Raw genomic sequence first — 18,789 nt, 5'->3', positions numbered from 1 at the left:
TAGTCCGCAGGCCGACGCTCTATCCACTGAGCCAAACCGGTTTTGGCGTCTTATATTTCTTATTACCAATCATCTGGTCCTAAAGCCAATGCCACATATATTTAGGTTTTTGTCATGGTAGCATCTCATCTTTGGTGCCAATTTGTGTATCAGCTATTGCTGTGTAACAAACCACTTCCAAAACATAAGGGCTTTGCCCTAGCTGGTTTGGCTCAGTAGATAGAACGTCGGCCTGCGGATTGAAAGGTCCCAGGTTCGATTCCGGTCAAGGGCATGTACCTTGGTTGCGGGTACACCCCCAGTAGAGGGATGTGCAGGAGGCAGCTGATTGATGTTTCTCTCTCATCGATGTTTCTAACTCTCCATCTCTCTCCCTTCCTCTCTGTAAAAAAATCAAATTAACAAACAAATTAAAAAAACAAAACAAACATAAGGGCTTAAAACATCAGTTATGCCCTGGCCGATTTGCTCAGTGGTTAGAGCATCAGCCCATAGACCAAAAGGTGGTGGGTTTGATTCCTGGTCAAGGGCCCCGTTGCTCTGTTGCGGGCTCGATCCCCGACCCTGGTAGGAGCGAGTGCAGAAACATTGTGTCACATCAATGTTTCTTTCCCTCCCTACCTTCCCTCCTTCTCTTCCTCTTCCCCTCTACTCTCTAAAAAAAAAAATCAATGGAAAAAATATTCTGGGGGATAAGAACAAAACTAACAAAAAAATCAATTATGTATTATTAATGTATCTGCAGGCCAAATGGAGATTAGCCAGTCTAGTCCACTTAGTAAACTATAGGCTGGGTACAGGTGTGTTTCCATCTTAGACCAGTGAGTCAGCCAGGACATCTTCTTATGGTGATGAAAGAGACACTGGAGGGCAAGCCATATTGCATAAGCACATTTCAAGCTTCTGCTTGGCCAAAGCAAGTCACAAAGCAAGCCTAAGTCAACGGTTGGGGACGTATATTTCACCTCTAATGGGAGGAACTACAAAATCACACCAAAGAGCCTGGATAAAGCGAAGGGTGGGTGAACAAAACATAATACAAAGCTACAGTAATAAAAAAAAATAAAAAAAGGCATGGTATTGGCATGAAGACAGATATGTAAACCAGTGGAAAAGGATCAAGTCCAGAAATAAACTCTTTCATATATGTGTTCAAATGATCTTCAGCAAGGGTGCCAGGGCCCTTCAATGGAGAAAGGATTTAATGTATAGAATTCATAAAAATTTTTAAAATTGATTTTAGAGAGAGGAAAGGAGAGAGAGAGAAACATGGATGTGAGAGAGAAACATCCATTGGTTGCCTTCCACACACACTCCAATTGGGGATTGAACCACAACCTGGGTATGTGCCTTGACTGGGAATCAAACCCACTACCTTTTGGAGTACAGGACGATGCTCCAACCAACTGAGCCACACCGGCCAGGGCGAATTCATAAATTTTTTGAAAATTGAAAGTTATGTTGATGCAAGCAACACAAAATGAATGGTATTATAAATTTAGAAAAATTTTAAGATTGCTGTTTAATTGCTCTAAAAGTAACCGGGTTTTGTTTGTTTTTTATTTTTGTTTTTAAAATGTTTTTGTTTATTTCTTTTGGTGGTTACTGCCATAATTTCAGAAATGTTTTGCCTCTAGGCCTTGATTAATCAACTTCAGGCACAACTCTACTGATTCTTTGCCATGAAAGATGTTTTTTTTTTAGTTACATTGTTTTCAGCTATATTATTTTCAGTTTTTCTTTTGACCTTGAATGATAAGCTTTAATTTCAGTTTCTTGTTCTATCAACTTTAGACATTACCTGTTGGCTCCCTAATACAGGATGGGGCAGAAGTAGGTTTACAGTTGTTAATATGCAGAGGATATTATTCTTGTATTATTATTATTCTATTTTCCATACGAACAACTGTAAACCTACTTTTGCCCCACCCTGAATATATTCGATGAAGATATTCTCAGCTCTCCATTACTCTTCACCCCTTTCCTACCTTCTGTTTTCCCACTTCTGTTATAGTATTACTTTTACTATAACTTAATTTTTATTTATTGTGACCTTACCTTGTCCAGAAATAAATCAAGAGGGCTTATAGATACATACAACAGGTTTTGAGCTTACTGTTATATTTTAAAGAACTGATTAAGTCGTATTAAGATAAATGTGTAGAGAAGAAATAAGAAAAGTAGATTCTTCTTAGTGTACAATATTCTCTGGGCCACTTAACCTTTCTAATTTTTATCTTAAGGACACAGCTACTTTCTTTTTCTTGGGGAAGTTTTATTTTCCGACCTGTATACCAAGCCATATCTAAATTTCATGAGGTGTTCTGTTTTGCATGTAGCTTTGAATCTAGGATGCCTTCAATTGTAAGACCCATGATTGCTTTAAAATAACTTCATTGGGGCTGGAGGAAGGACCATACATTTAATTCTTGATTGATTACATGCAGCCCAATTTCAGAAATAATAAAATGAAATATGTCTATTTTTTAAATAGAGGGGAAATGAACAAAAATAAAAATTAGGTCACCCTTAATTCTGTTGCACACCTAGACTTTTTTTCACCAAAGATACTTTTTTCCTTTTTTGTTTGTAAATATATTTTTATTGATTTCAGAGAGGAAGGGAGAGGGCAAGAGAGAGAAAAACATCAATGATGAGAGAGAATCATGGATTGGCTGCCTCCTGCTCGCCCCCTACTGGGGATCGAGCCCACAACCCCAGGCATGTGCCCTGACAGGGAATCGAACCAGTGACCTCCTGGTTTATAGGTTGACACTCAACCCTTGAGCCATGCCAGCCGGACTCATTTTTCTTTTTTAAAAAATGGAGACTAGCCCTAACCGGTTTGGCTCGGTGGATAGAGCGTCGGCTTGTGGACTGAAGGGCCCTGGGTTTGATTCCGGTCAAGGGCATGTACCTTGGTTGCAGGCACATCCCCACTAGTGGGTGTGAAGGAAACAGCTGATCTCTCATCGATGTTTCTAACTCTCTATCCCTCTCTCTTTCTCTCTGTAAGAAATCAAAAAAAAAAAAAAAAAAAGTGCCTGTCTTTAAAAAAAAAAATTGAGACTATACTATTTTGGCAGTTTACCCTTTCCATTAAATCTAGTCCCCACCTTTACATATTTTTGCGGCTATATTGTAGTGTGTGTGTGTGTGGTGTGGTGTGTGTATACACCTAACTTATTTAATTGATTACTCCATTTGCAGTTTTTTTACTATAAACAGTGAAGAACATTTCTTGTAGTTAAATCTTTGTTCAGATCTGTTATTTTTTTCCCCTTCAGATGATGCAGTAGAATTTCTGGGATAAAGATAATATGTATTGTTGTGGTATAATTTCATAATAAAGAAAAGCAAGTTTTTTTTTAGCATGTTATCACTAAAATATAACTTTTTCTTCTTTATTAGTGAACACTTGTCCTGCTCTTTCACCTTTTTCTTGCATGGAGATAGCAATGTTTGTACCAGTGTGGAAATTAACCAACATCAACCTGTGTACCTTCTTAGTGAAGAGCATATTACCCTTGCTCAGCAGTCTAATAGCCCATTTCAAGGTAGATTATTTTGATTTGATGGCTTACGTATTTGATTTTTTTATTGTTTCAAGAAAATTCTTACTGAAGTTGGTAACTTGACATTTTGGGATTAATGAGATTTGGCCTAATGATGATTCTGATGTAGTTTACTTTTTACTTACCTATTAGAATATTAAGCCAATGAAATAATTTTAAATATCAATATTATTTTAAAAATTCTTGTACTTGATTGGTAGTATATTTTAAAGTGTTTTTTTATATTTATTTATTTTTTTAAAGTGTTTTTTTAAATAGAAAGCAGATATATGGGTTTATGTTTTCTTGGCCATCTTGCATGTCAGTTCATGTAAGTCATTTTAGACATTTAACATGGATTTTGGTATAATTTATTTAGAAGTATATTTTATAAGATTGCTGAATTGTTTTTAAGGACTGGCTGTGTTTTTCTTTTAATTCTAAGCCTAGTGTTTGCTTTTTAAAAATGTACATGACATTACATAATAAGTACTTAGATTTACATATACACATACTGTTTTTCCTCGAATTACTTTTCCTTAGTGGAAATCAGGATAAATTGAATTCAGATATTCCCAGTTCGTTGTGAAATTTTGTACATCTGGAATTTTTGGGTAGACAAAAGTTTAAGTTTTTATAACCTCAGTGTTGTACTTTTCTTCACAATAATGAAGTACAATACATTGATTTTTCTCAGGAATGATCATTATGGCTTTTCTTTAACTTTTTAAGAATTGCATAATTACTAACAATATTGTTCAATGTGATCATATTTGGTGTAATAGTTTTTAGTTACTTACTGTATTCCATTTTGGATTTCTAGTTATCTTAAGCCCATTTGGACTAAATGGCACTCTCACAGGACAGGCATTCAAGATGTCCGATTCAGCTACAAAAAAGTTAATTGGTGAATGGAAACAATTCTATCCTATCTCATCTTGCTTGAAGGAGATGTCTGAAGATAAACAGGAAGATATGGATTGGGAAGATGATTCTTTAGCTGCAGTAGAAGTTCTTGTTGGTACGGATGCTGAGCATTAATCCTAAGGGGGAAATATGTGACTGTATGTGTTAGTTAAACAACTGCAATACCTTAGTGGCTTTCAACACCAAACATTTTATTTTTTCCTTATTCCTGCTCATGTTATGTAAAGGCTTCAGCATTGTCGTGGTTTGGCTCCTTCTATCTTATTCTGCAATCTAGATTCAAGGAGTACCCAGTATTTAGGACATGCTGTTCTTACAGGAACAAAAGAATAATAGGGACTGAGTCTAGCTATGTACTAGTAAGTGTATTTAAAACTTCTACTAGGATACATCTGCTCATGTTCTAGTAGACAAAATTAGTCATTTGGCCAAGCCAAAGTCATTGGGTCAGGGAAATACATTCCACCTAAAGGATAGCATGCTAAAGGTGGGAATGAAATAATTGTGAATGAATAATATTTGGAGGCTGAAAAGTTGACAACCTGTGTTACTCAATATTTTAAAATTTAGTAAAACTGTCACCTCTGATAATTTAAAAGGCAGAAAATAATATGTACCTAAAGAACTTGGATCTTTCATCTGCTTTAGCCAGGTCATCTCTCTTCTGATTGGCTGTATTCTTTTTTAAAAAAATACATTTTATTGATTTTTTACAGAGAGGAAGGGAGAGGGATAGAGAGTTAGAAACATCTATGAGAGAGAAACATCGATTCAGCTACCTCTTGCACACCCCCTATTGGGGATGTGTCCGTAACCAAGGTACATGCCCCTGACCGGAATCGAACCTGGGACCCTTGAGTCCGCAGGCCAACGCTCTATCCACTGAGCCAAACCGATCAGAGCGATTGGCTGTATTCTATATGTCTTCTCATCAGGGACCTAGGTTAACAAGGTAAACTGTATTTTGGAAAAGTTAATCTCAAGGTAAAGGATAGAAGTAAGAGAGGCTGCACTGTTCCTGCAAGCACATTTAAATTAAAGCTCCTGTTGGGATGTGACATATATTACGCGCATTTACATTCCAGAGCAAATTACAAAACCAAGCCTAACAATGAGATGAAGATGTATACTCCACCTTAGACATAGGAGGTGTGGGGAATGTATAATTGAGCAGGTAATTGGGGTTAGAATCTGCAGTACTGTGTGTAATGGAATCATATGGTAATGTTATATATAAAGATTGCCTTATTTTTAAATTTATTTTATCTATTTGAGAGAGGGATCGATTTGCTGTTCTACTTTATGCATTCATTGGTTGCTTCTTGTACAGGGGTGGGCAAACTTTTTGACTCGAGGGCCACAGTGGGTTCTTAAACTGGACCAGAGGGCCGGAACAAAAGCATGGATGGAGTGTTTGTGTGAACTAATACATGTTAACACTGCTGCTGGTAAAGGAGCGGAGGGGAGAGCAAGAGAACCCGCTGCTCTTTCGGCTCTGCGGGCCGGATAGAACAGCCGAACAGGCTGGATCCGGCCCGCGGGCTGTAGTTTGCCTACTGCTGTTCTTGTATATGCCCTGACCAGGGATCAAACCCACAACCATGGCATACGAAGATGATGCTCTAACCAACTGAGCTACCTGGCCAGGGCATTGGTTTTTTGTTGTTTTCTTTTTAAATAAAAATGTCAACATCCAACTTCAATAAATACATTACTATCAGAGTAGTTGTGCCCAAAACAGCAGCAAAACACAAACATATATTAGGCTTTTTAAATAGAGACATAAAAAGAAGAAAACCGAAAATGTTCCATAATTCTAGTGTCCAGATTACCTTTGTTAAGCTTATTATTTTGTTGTTGTTGTTGTTAATCTTCACCCGAGGATATTTTTCCATTGATTTTTAGGGAGAGTGGAAGAGGGAGGGAAAGACAGAGAGAAACATCGATGTGAGAGAAACACATTGATTGGTTGCCTCCTGCATGAGCCCCAACCAGGGCCTGGGCCAGGGAGGAGCCTGCAACCAAGGTACCTTTGTTAAACTTTTAAAATAAATTTTAATACACTCTGTAGTTGGTCAAATTTGAAAATAAGGATTTAAAGTAAGAAAGTAATACACCAATATAATATAGATGATGTATTACAGAATTGTATACCTGAAACCTGTATTATTTTGTTAACCAGTGTGACCCCAATAAATTCAATAAAAGTGCTGTGTGTAAATGGGGAAAAAAAAAGAGAAAGTAATACGGATTCATGGTTAGAAAATTCAAAAATGAAAAGAAAGCCCTGGTGGCTGTATTAAAGCACTGGCCTGTGTACTAAAGGGCCGTGGGGTCGATTCCGGGTCAAGGACATGTATCTGGGTTTCGGGTCTGCTCCTGGACCCTGTCAGGACGTGTGCTGGAGGCAAATCAGTCAATATGTTGCTCTAACATTGATATTTCTGTTTCTCTCCTCCTCCTCCCTTTTTCCCTTCCTCCCTCCCTCTCTTTGACTTTGAAAAGCAATGGAAAAATATCCTCAGGTGAGGATTAACAACAACAACAAAAAAATAAAAATGAAAAGAGAAAGCTGCTTTCTTCTCGGTCTTTGAAGATAAGCACTACTAATAGCTTCTTGTGGTTTCTTCCAGAAAAACCTTATGCCAAAAAGCATATATTTATAAAGATATGTTAAATATATTATTACTTAAATGTGATTATGTTATACCTACTGTTCCATTACAGTGTTTTTGAGTGAAACTGATTTCTTTACAATTACAATAGTAATTGATTTTCCTGTGTTTTTTTCTTTCAGCGGGTGTCCGAATGATCTACCCAGCATGCTTTGTTCTAGTTCCTCAGTCAGACATTCCTGCTCCAAGCTCTGTGGGATCCTCTCACTGTTCAACTTCTTGCTTGGGTGTACACCAAGTGCCTGCTTCCACAAGAGATCCTGCAATGTCTTCGGTTACTCTTACACCACCTACATCTCCTGAGGAAGTCCAGACAGGTATTGTCCTAATTTGTTTCGTTAACTCTAGTGATTGTCTTATTTTGAAGACAGTAAACAATTAAATGATTATTTTAAAACTAGAGGCCCACTGCACGAAATTTGTGCACAGGTAGGGTCTCTAGGCCTGGCTGGGGATCAGAGCTGATCGGGGCCTTCCTTCGTTCCATGCCACCCCCTCGTGGTCAGCGCACGTCATAGCGAGCAATTGAACTCTTGGTTGAACTCCCAAGGGGACAATTTGCATATTAGGCTGATATATGTAATAAATATGTGTGTGTGTGTGTGTGTATATATATATATATATAAAATAACTTAAAACTTATTGAAGAGTTTGCATCCACATTTCCAAACTGTTAACATTTGCTTCTGCACCTTCTCTGTATGTATACATTCATTATCATTGGCCTTCTTGAGAGCAAGCTGCAGGCATGATGCTCCATCTCCCCTTATGTACTCAGTATATTTTCCAAGATTAAAGCACCTTTCTATATATCTACAATTTAATCCTCCAAATCAGGAAATCAACATTATATAACACTACAATCCAGTTCACATCCCTGCCCAGATTTTTTGCTTTTTTTATGTTAAGTGAAGTAACACACTTTTCCCCCTCAAAATGTAAATAAGCTACTCGGATAGCTTGGGGCAATTTATTAACACTAATTAATTTTTAAAAACCCAAATAGTATTACTGTAAACCTACCTTTATTCTCCTACATGTTATTCTTTTTTGTTTGTTTTCAGTTGATCCTCAGTCTGCCCAGAAGTGGGTCAAATTTTCTTCAGTATCTGATGGCTTCAACTCGGATAGTACTAGCCATCATGGTGGGAAAATACCCAGAAAATTAGCCAATCATGTGGTGGATAGAGTTTGGCAAGAATGCAATATGAACAGAGCTCAGAACAAGTACGTATTTTCATTTTCAAGTTTAAAAATTACATGTTGGGCCCTAGCCGGTTTGGCTCAGTGGATAGAGCGTCAGCCTGCAGACTGAAGGGTCCCGGGTTCTATTCTGGTCAATGGCACATGTCCAGGTTGCAGGCTCGATCCTTAGTAGGGGGTGTTCAGGAGGCAGGTGATCAATGATTCTATCTCATCATTGATGTTTCTATCTCCCCTCTCCCTTCCTCTCTAAAATCAATAAAAATATATACTTAAAAAGATTAAAAATAAATAAATAAAAATCACATGTTGGTAGTTACTTGTAGATAGTATGAACAGTCATTTGTGTGACTATTCCTTAATTTAAAAAATGGATATTTTTAAAAATATATTTTTATTGATTTCAGAGAGGAAGGGAGAGGGGGAGAGAAATAGAAACATCAATGATGAGAGAGAATCATTGATGGGCTGCCTCTTGCATGCTCCACACTGGGGATCCAGCCCAAAACCTGCGCATGTGCCCTGACTGGGAACTGAGCCAGTGACTTTTTGTTTCTTGGGTGTCACTCAACTGCTGAGCCACACTGGCTGGGCAAAAAAATTGATTTAAAAAAATATCAATTTTAATGCTTAATTCGGAGTTACAGAAAAATTGAATTCTAAACAATTTTATAATTTCAAATCTTAGGAGGAAGTATTCAGCTTCATCAGCTGGTCTGTGTGAAGAAGAGACAGCTGATAAAGTAACATCCTGGGATTTTGTTGAAGCTACACAAAGAACAAATTGCTGCTGTTCAAGGTAGATATTTTTGTTTGTTTTAGTTGGTTGATACCTATACGTGTGTGTGTGTGTGTGTGTGTGTGTGTGTGTGTGTGTGTGTGATAGTTTCGTATGCCATTGAATATGTATGTCCCACTTTGTTTGAAGAAGCTTATATAAACAGTGTGTTAGGATATTTTTCAAAAGAAAACATTTGAGGAAAAACGTTCAGTATTTTGGAGCCGATTATGAAAGTACATATAAATGTATGCCTTAAGTTCTTAACACAGTTAACTGGGCTGGGCTGTGAAAGCTTGGTTTCACAGACAATAAAGGAGAATTTTATACTTTATTATAGTGTTTATAACATCTATAAGGTAAAAGGCACACACATCACTTGAGAAGTGTTCATAGGTGGCATTGTGCCTGAGACATTTCTCCCAAGGGTTCTCTCTCCTAAAAATGATGATACGTACTAGATACAAATTTCCACAATCTGTTTTATAGTAAATACAGTATAGGGTTTGTGCATTTTCTTATAACATCCCTTTGGGCAAGCTGTAGGTGAAATGCTGAAATAAGATTCACAAAGTATGTTTCAGCATGGGACCAAACTGTACTGTAATAATACAAACTTAGTAATAAACTGTGTTGGTTGGAAGATTGGTAGAAGAATGTATGAACTTGAAATTCGTTAGGCAGTTGTATTTATTTTACATATTGGGGCCTTTGATGAAATTAGGTTATTAGAGGCATTAACATATTACCCAGCCCTGGCCAGTGTGGCTCAGTTGGTTGAGCGTTGCCTCATGCACCAACAGGTCACTGGTTCGATTTCTGGTCAGGGCACATAACCAGGTTGCAGGTTTTATCCCTGGTTGGGGTGCCTACGGAAGGCAACCGATCGATATTTCCTTCTCCCTCGCCTTTCCTCTCTCTCTCTCTCAAATCTATTTTTAGAAAAAGATTATTTTGCCTGGAGTTTATTTTATTCTACAATAAAGGTAGATCGTATGCTTTTGCAAGCAAATAAACAAATAATAGCGTTAACACCCCTAATCAGGACTTGTGAGCAAATAGTTGGCCACCCTTTTTGTCATGGATATGAGCCAAAGGAATTGGAGTGCCTTGCCTGCAGGTTAGGGCCAAGATTTTTCTTACATTAGTTCTGTTTGATTGAATACAATGAACAGATAAGTATTCTGGTATGTTTTTGCATAGATTAAATATTCTTACATAGATTCTTGGGATTAGAATCTGTATAATTTTTTAAAGTCTGGCAACTTTTTTGAAAACTTGCCTCTGTTGTTGATAGATTGGAATAAAAACATGAATACATTAGCTCCTGTTTAACAGTTTAAGAGAGTTAAAAACCACATCCATCTAAGGGAAAACAAACCTAGTATTGAAATGCAAGTTTCCATGACAGTATTTGTCTGAGACCAGGAGTCAGCAAACAGTGATCAATTAGCTAATGTTGGCTCACTGCCTGTTTGGTATGGTCTGTGAGCTGAAAATTACTTTTATACATTTTTAAATAGTTGAATAAAATTTAAAGGAGAATATTTTGTGACGTGAAAATTATGCAAAATTTAAATTTTAGTGTTCATAAATAAGGATTTATTGGAACAGAGCCACATCCATTCATTTACATATTAACTGACTGCTTTCACAGAGTATTTACAACAGAGACTGTATGGTCCCTCGAGCCTAAAATATTTACCATCTGGTCCTTTATAGGATAAGTTTGCCAACTCCTGGTCTAAGACTAATATAATGCTTAAATGAAATTAGGCTTTTCTTTCCTTATATTTATTGGCATTTTTATTAAGCAGCTTTTTTTAGTTTCTCACCTAGACTGTGCTTTATTCTTTTTTAATGATGTGGGTTTTAAGTATATTTGTCTAAAATGGTCTTAGAGGAAGACATTCAAAATGCATGTTCGTAAACATAAGTTTAAGTTTAAATTCTTGGTCTCTAAGCTGAACCTTTTATATTTAAAAACTTGCTATCATATTTTCAAAAATTTTTCCGAGACATATAGAAATTTGATATAATGAAATTTGTATAACTTTTATAGGTGACTTGCTTTGGTAAATTTATGTCTCTAGTAAATACAGTGTTTCTGATCACCTTTTTCCACTATTGCATTTTGTACTATAGGTTTCCCCTTTTCTCCCTTCAAATATTGTTTTCTTATTTAGTTCTTAAATAAGACTTGAAAAGACTTGAGCCACCATATGTGTGTATCCTCCCTTGCCATGGAATATAGGAAGTAGGGCACACATTGATAAGTGACGGTGCTAGTCTTACTTTTGGCTTTTAAATCTGTCCTATTTCTGTTCTAGTTATATTGAAGATAATTACATTTCCTGGCTCCCTCGCCTTTTACATGTATTTTTTTCCAGCTTTATTGAAATATCATTGATAATATTGTATACATTTAAGGTATACAACATGATGATTTGATTAGGCTCATTTGATTTCTGAATTTGGCTAATGGGAGGCACTAACAGAAGATTGGTTGACCAAAGGGGGAAAAAACTAAGGTGTTTCCCCAGCCCTTTTTGAGCCAACTCCAGTAGCAACTTTGTGTACCTCTAACAACAGTCCCTTCTTCCAAGGTCCCAGTTACCACTGAGCAGGTCCTGCTATGGTTCTAGTACCATATTAAACTTCTGTGATACAGTGAGGTTACTTTATCTTCAGTCCTAGAAGTCATAGAAGCTACTGTCTATAGGTTGCCTCACTTTTCTCTCTCTCTCTCTCTCTCTCTCTCTCTCTCTCTCTCTCTCTCTCTCTCTCACTCACTCACCAATTCCCTATAGTAAATTTCCTCTGTATGAAAGATAGGACTGGACCCTAACTAATATGTTGGCTTCTCTTAGAAATCTATGTGAAAAAATTGCATAGTTATATTGCAACTTGCATAAGTATATGTAATTTTAAGGAATTTAAATTATACAAATAAAGCTGAAGTTCCCTTGATCCCACTCTCTCTTTCCAAATTTTACTACCTTTTTCTAGAAGTGACTATTTGCCAATTAGGCATTATTCTTCCATACTTTTCTGTAATTGTGTGTATATGTGTTTTTTCACCCAACACAAATATAATACTGATGTATTGGCATCTTCCTCCGCCCCCCACAATGTGTCTTAGCTCTTTCCATTCTAGATGCTTGTACTTCTGCCTTATTGATTTAAAAAACTTTTTGATATTCTGAATGGAAGTACCATAGTGTATTTAATCATTTGGGTTTGATGGATACATAGGTTGTTTCCAAAGGCTTTTGTTTATGTTTACTTTAAAAATATATATACTTCTGTGACCATCAGTTATTTATTAGACTTTCTTTGAACACTTATTCTGTGATAGGAGATATCCTAGGCTCAGGATATAGTAAACAAGGCTTTCGCTGTTACGAAGCCTATACCATAATGGGAATGGGGCAGGTAATTTGTTTTAAAAGAATTCTTAATCCTTTAAAATTTTAAGAATGATGAGTGCTAGGAAGGAAATAAAACTAGGTGGGTGATGTGATAGTTGTGGGCAAGGGTGTTATTTAAACACTTCTTGTGACTTCAGAAAGATTTTACCAATTTTATTGCATATAAGAGTGCTGTTTTTTCTTATGCTTTCACTGTTCTGAGAGCTGTCCTTAAAATTTATTTTTTTTGCCACTGCAGTAAGTGGAAAGCATAAAATTGTTTTAATTGGTATTTTTCACTTATTAGTGGGATTTAGTATTGCACATTTATTGATATTAGGCTTTAGTCCAGTGGAATGTTCATAAGAAAATTAGCACTTAGAAGGCTATTTTAATAGAAAGCAAGACAATAAATTTCAAGTGTTAACAGTAAATAAAATACAAGAACTTAATCAACAGGAAAAAAGAATGTAGAGGAATTAGTATATAGTCTGAATTAATAGTTTCTTACCCTTATAGAAGGGCAAGTAAATGAATGAGTGCTTTTTTAAAAATATGTATTTTTATTGATTTCAGAGAGGAAGGAAGAGGGAAAGAAAGATAGAAACATCAGTGATGAGAGAGAATAATTGATTGGCCGTCTCCTGCTTGCCCCACACTGGGGATTGAGCCTGCAACCTGGGCATGTACCCTGGCTGGGAATCGAACCCTGATCTCCTGGTTCATAGGTTGACGCCCAACCCCTGAGCCACACCAGCCGGGATTTAATCTTAAATGTCATCATTTCATTCCTATTTCAGTATGCAACTCTGAAAATGTTAACATTTTCTCATATAACTATAGTTCCATTATGACACCTAATAAAAGGAGGAACTCTTATTTTCTTGGCATGATCTGCTACGCTCTACAAATTTGTCTCAGAAATGTCTTATTGGCTTATTTGACTAGGATCCAAATGAGGGGTATTCATTTGGTTGTATACATCATCTACTCTCTTGTAATTTCCTACCTCCTTTTTTTTTAAAATATATTTTTATTGATTTTTTACAGAGAGGAAGGGAGAGAGATAGAGAGTTAGAAACATCGATGAGAGAGAAACATCGACCAGCTGCCTCCTGCACACTCCCCACTGGGGATGTGCCTGCAACCAAGGTGCATGCCCTTGATCGGAATCGAACCTGGGACCCTTCAGTCCGCAGGCCGACGCTCTATCCACCGAGCCAAACCGGTTTTGGCTCCTACCTCCTTTTTATGAGATTGACTTGGTGGGAGAAACGACATTAGTTGTCCTGTATGTAGTCTGCCCCACATTCTGAATTTCTCAACTTGTCCATGTGTTTTAACTTGTTCTTTTAGCGTCATTTAACTTTATTTATCCCTTGCATTACTGTAAGTGGAAGATAGCTCTAGAGCTGTGCTGTTCAATGCTAGTAGCTATATTAGTAACCACTTGTGGCTATTTAAATATAAAATAATTAGATTTAAAAATTAAAAATTCAGTTCCTCAATTGCACTAGCCGAATTTCACATCCTCAATAGCCACATACAAAGCATTTCCATTATCACAGAAAGTTCTGTTGGACCATGCTTGATCTAGAGCAGTGGTTCTCAACCTTCTGGCCCTTTAAATACAGTTCCTCATGTTGTGACCCAACCATAAAATTACTTTTGTTGCTACTTCATAACTCTAATACTGTTATGAACCGTAATGTAAATATCAGATATGCAGGATGGTCTTAGGCGACCCCTGTGAAAGGGTCGTTCGACCACCAAAGGGGTTGCGACCCACAGGTTGAGAACCGCTGATCTAGAGGCTTGATTAGAGATTTAGGTTTCTTATTTTTGGCGAGAATACTTAATAGATGGTGCTTTGTTGTTTTGTATTGTGTCACTCAGAAGAGACACAAGTCTGGTCGTCCCACTTTTCATGTTAAGATTGAGAAGGTGGTCCTGGCTGGTGTGGCTCAGAGGTTAGAGCCTCAGTCCACACACTAAAGGGTCATGGGTTTGATTCCTGGTCAAGGGCACATACTTGGATTGCAGGTTAGTTCCCAGCCCTGGTTGGGGTGCTTGCCGGGGGCAGCTGGTCTATGTGAGAGAGATACATAGTTGTTTCTCTTTCTCTCTCTCTCTCTCTCCCTGAGAAGGCGGTGATCAGCCAGATCCCTCATTATAAAGTTTCTAAATCATGTTTACTATGAATAAAGACAGTTTTTCTTCCTTTGAAAATCTCTAATCTTTTTCTTGACTTATTGTATTGGCTGAAATTTTCAATGAAATTGTTGAATAGAAATGTTAAGAGTTAATATTCTTGTCCTGGTTCAATTAGTTGGAGTGTTTTCCCGTACACCAAAATGTTGGGGGTTCAATTACAGGTCAGGGCACATACCTAGGTTGCAGGTTCGAACCCCAGTCAGGGTGAGAATGGGAGGCAACTGATTGATGCTTATCTGTTTCTCTCTTTCTCCCCCTCCTTCCTCTTTGTCTCAAATCAATAAACATATGATGGATGAGGATTAAAAAAAGGTTAATGTTCTTGTTTTGTTCCCAGTCTTAGGGAGAAATTATTCATCTTCCATCATAAAGTATGACATTAAGATGTAGCTTTTCATAGATGTTCTTGATCAGATTAAGTCCTATTCCTTCCTTGCTCAATCTTTTTTTTTAATGAATATGTGTTGGATTTTGTCCTATGTTTTCCTATGTGTATTGAAATAATTATATGGTTTTCTCCTATTCTGCTAATGTGATAATATTGACTTTTATCTTTTGAATGTTATACCTTACACTAGGGGCCCAGTGCACAAATTCATGAACCTTGAAAGGAACTGTGGGCTGTGAGGCTGAGGGGTGGGTCTCGGCCCATCCTCCACACCCCCACCTGGCCCTTCCCACCAGAGCCCCCAATCCCCTGTCTGCCGGCAGCCCCGCTGCCACCGCTGTCCCCATGCACTGACAATGCCGGCCCGCTCATACCTGCAGAAGGCACACAGCAGCACCAGCAGCAATTCGAGTGGGGCCGGCGCCAGCAGTGGGTAGGAGTGGTGGTTGTTGCGCCAATCGCCCCTCAGGAGCTGGGGAAGGTGGAGAAGCCCTCATGGGTGATCAGGACCGGCAGCTGCCACTTGCACCCATTGATGGCGCGCGAGTGATTGGGACCGTTGCCAGGCATGGACAGTGGGTGCGAGTAGTGGCTCTGGCACGGGCTGCGGGTGCAAGCGGGGCTGGTACTGGCAGTGGGTGTGAGCAGTGGTTCTGGTGCTGGGCAGGACTGTGGCACACGGGAGCAAAGTATTTTCATTAACCACCAGAGGCTTGCCCTGATGACAGCGACCAGCTCCCCGCCTTGGTCTGGCTCCCCTGCTCAGCTGCTCCACCATCCCACCACAGCCAATGCCCATCATGTTCCGCACATGCCCCCTGTGGTGGGCAGCGCACATCGTAGCAACCGGTTGTTCCACCCTTCGGTCTATTTGCATATTAGTCTTTTATTATATAGGATTATAGGACAAATCCCATTTGATCATGGTATGTTATCCTTTTCTATATTAATGATTGCTAATATTTTGTTAATGATTCATATCTGTGTTCTTGAGAGATACTGTTTTGTGATTTCTTTTATAATGTCTTTGATTTTGGTATGAGGGTAGTGGTGTATTTCTCCTGTGATCTTTTGACATAACTATACTTTTCCTTGGTAACTTTTCAGGCTTTCCCCTCCTCGCATTCACAAAAAGGTGCATGGGAGGGCTTTGTACAAAGGGTGTCTCAGCACATTCCCTTAATAGAGAGGGTTCTTTAAAAAAAAAAAAAAGTGCCTGTCAATGCTTTTTAATAACTTTCTGGTTATATCTCTGATATAACAAAACCACTAATAAAATAAATTTTAAAAGCAAACTAAAACAACCTAAGGAATACTGAATGCTTTAAAGTCTATATTCCTCTACATTTTTCTATGTTTTTTTATTTAAAAAATACTTTTTTTTGTTAACCTCACTCTAGGTTATTTTATTTACTTTTCTTTTAGAAAGAGTGGAAGGGAGGAAGGTGCAGGGGAGAGAAATAGACAGACAGGCAAGCAGACAAACAGATAGGCATCAATGTGAGAGAGACACATAGATTGGTTGCTTCCACATGCGCCCTGACTTGAGCCGGGGATCAAACCTGCAACCTGGGTACGTGCCCTTGATAAGAGTCGAACCTGAGACCCTTGGGTCCATGTTCTAATCACTGAGCCAAACTTTCCAAGGCTAAAAAATATTTTTATATACATCAGTATCAGTTCAGCTTGAAATCTCAAATGCACAGTATTTTTACTTCACTGAAAGAAATAGTATATTAAACTGTGAACAAAATTAATAGATTTTTAGATGTATAGTTTTAAGTCCTTCAATTTAGGAATGTTTCACAATAAGAAGAAAAATTTCTTTTAGGAATTTTCTCTTTTCTTTTTCCAGTCAGCTGATTCTTTCTGTAGTGGTAAGCTTTGGGAAAAGGAAAGTTGTTATAATGTGGGGCCCATAAATCAGTCAATTTTAGCACTATCCAGACTGTTCTAACTTCAATTCAGTAGAATAGGTTTTCTAGCCAGTTGCTGTAGAATTGTAGAGGATGACTGAGGTCAGCTAAGCCATTAATTTATAAGTACTAACTGAAATATCAGGTACATCCATAAATGAATAAATTTCAGAACCTTTTTTATTTTTATATCTTTTTTTTAAAATATATTTTATTGATTTTTCACAGAGAGGAAGGGAGAGAGACAGAGAGCTAGAAACATCGACGAGAGAGAAACATCGATCAGCTGCCTCCTGCACATCCCCCTCTGGGGATGTGCCCGCAACCCCGGTACATGCCCTTGACCGGACTTGAACCTGGGACCTTTTAGTCCGCAGGCCGACGCCCCATCCACTGAGTCAAACCGGTTTCGGCATATTTTTATATCTTAAAATAAGTAGAATCTTTGTGAGAGAATTGACTTTTATGACTCTGCATGCTCTTTGTTTTAGGTCACTGGACAAAGTATTTTTCCCATGTGAATTTCATATCATTTTACTTTAGGATTATATGTAAAAAACAAATATCTGAAGTATCTAGTGTCAACTTGTATATTTGATATAATGTGATACTATAAATATTAAACTTTTCTTTTCAGGCACAAAAATCTTAAACCAAGAAATTCTGGACAACAAGGACAGGCATTATCTTTAAGTCAACAACAACAAGTACTTGCCAAGCACAAGACCAATGAAAAGCAAGAAAAGAGTGAAAAACCACAGAAACGCCCCCTGACTCCTTTTCACCATCGTGTATCTATTAGTGATGATGTTGTCATGGACACAGATTCAGCCAGCCAAAGACTTGTGATATCTGCTCCAGACAGTCAAGTGAGATTTTCAAACATCCGAACTAATGATGTAGCAAAGACTTCTCAGATGCATGGCACTGAAATGGCAAATTCACCTCAACCACCCCCACTTAGTCCTCACCCATGTGATGTGGCTGATGAAGGAGTGACTAAAACACCTTCAACTCCTCAAAGTCAACATTTTTATCAAATGCCAACACCGGATCCCTTGGTTCCTTCTAAACTAATGGAAGATAGGATAGACAGTTTATCCCAGGCTTTCCCAGCTCAATTCCAGGAAGCTGTAGAACCTACAATATATGTTGGTGCAGCAGTAAATTTGGAAGAAGATGAAGCTAATATAGTCTGGAAGTATTACAAGGTCCCAAAGAAAAAAGATGTAGAGTTTTTACCACCTCAACTTCCAAGTGATAAATTCAAGGATGATCCAGTTGGACCTTTTGGACAGGAAAGTGTAACATCAGTTACAGAGTATGTATTTTTTTTAATAGTCACTATTATAATCTAAGGGTGGAAAAATGATGTAAGTTCTTAATATTAGGACTCCAGAATTGGTTTCAGGGTAGGATTTTCAATAATAAATCCTTTGAGTATTATTTTTACTATGTTCTGTCCAAAGGGAACCTCTTTATTATAAAATCCTTTAATCACAAAAAAGTGGAGAAAATAATTAACATTTATCCATCAACCAACTTAAAGATTTAAGTTGTTTGATCAACCAACTTAAGGATTTTCCATATAATTAGAACTCTTATGTACTGTCTTTCTTCCTCCATTCTTCCTTCCCTTTCCTGAATTTGGTAGTTATTATTCCTATATGTGTTTTTATACATGTAGCTCTATTTAATCATTTTAATTGCTCTGTAGTATTTCT

General features: G+C 37.7%; 1 protein-coding gene across 8 annotated transcripts in view; it reads left to right on the top strand.

The window, feature by feature from the left end:
* MED13 (mediator complex subunit 13) overlaps positions 1–18,789 on the top strand; it is a 100,409-nt gene that overhangs the window by 25,584 nt on the left and 56,036 nt on the right. For 6 of the 8 annotated variants that reach the window (XM_059669783.1, XM_059669781.1, XM_059669786.1 and 3 more), the window contains exons 4-9: positions 3,412–3,557; positions 4,378–4,575; positions 7,279–7,473; positions 8,221–8,383; positions 9,048–9,158; positions 17,703–18,386. In XM_059669783.1, the coding sequence (XP_059525766.1) occupies positions 3,412–3,557; positions 4,378–4,575; positions 7,279–7,473; positions 8,221–8,383; positions 9,048–9,158; positions 17,703–18,386 (1,497 nt within the window). The remainder of the gene's footprint in view (positions 1–3,411; positions 3,558–4,377; positions 4,576–7,278; positions 7,474–8,220; positions 8,384–9,047; positions 9,159–17,702; positions 18,387–18,789) is intronic. The other 2 variants (XM_059669784.1, XM_059669787.1) reach the window with 2 other exon arrangements.

Source organism: Myotis daubentonii, chromosome 16, assembly GCF_963259705.1.
Source record: "Myotis daubentonii chromosome 16, mMyoDau2.1, whole genome shotgun sequence".
Lineage (NCBI taxonomy): Eukaryota > Metazoa > Chordata > Mammalia > Chiroptera > Vespertilionidae > Myotis > Myotis daubentonii.
The sequence above is the reverse complement of the archived record's forward strand: the minus strand, read 5'-3'. Positions and strand labels throughout refer to the sequence as shown.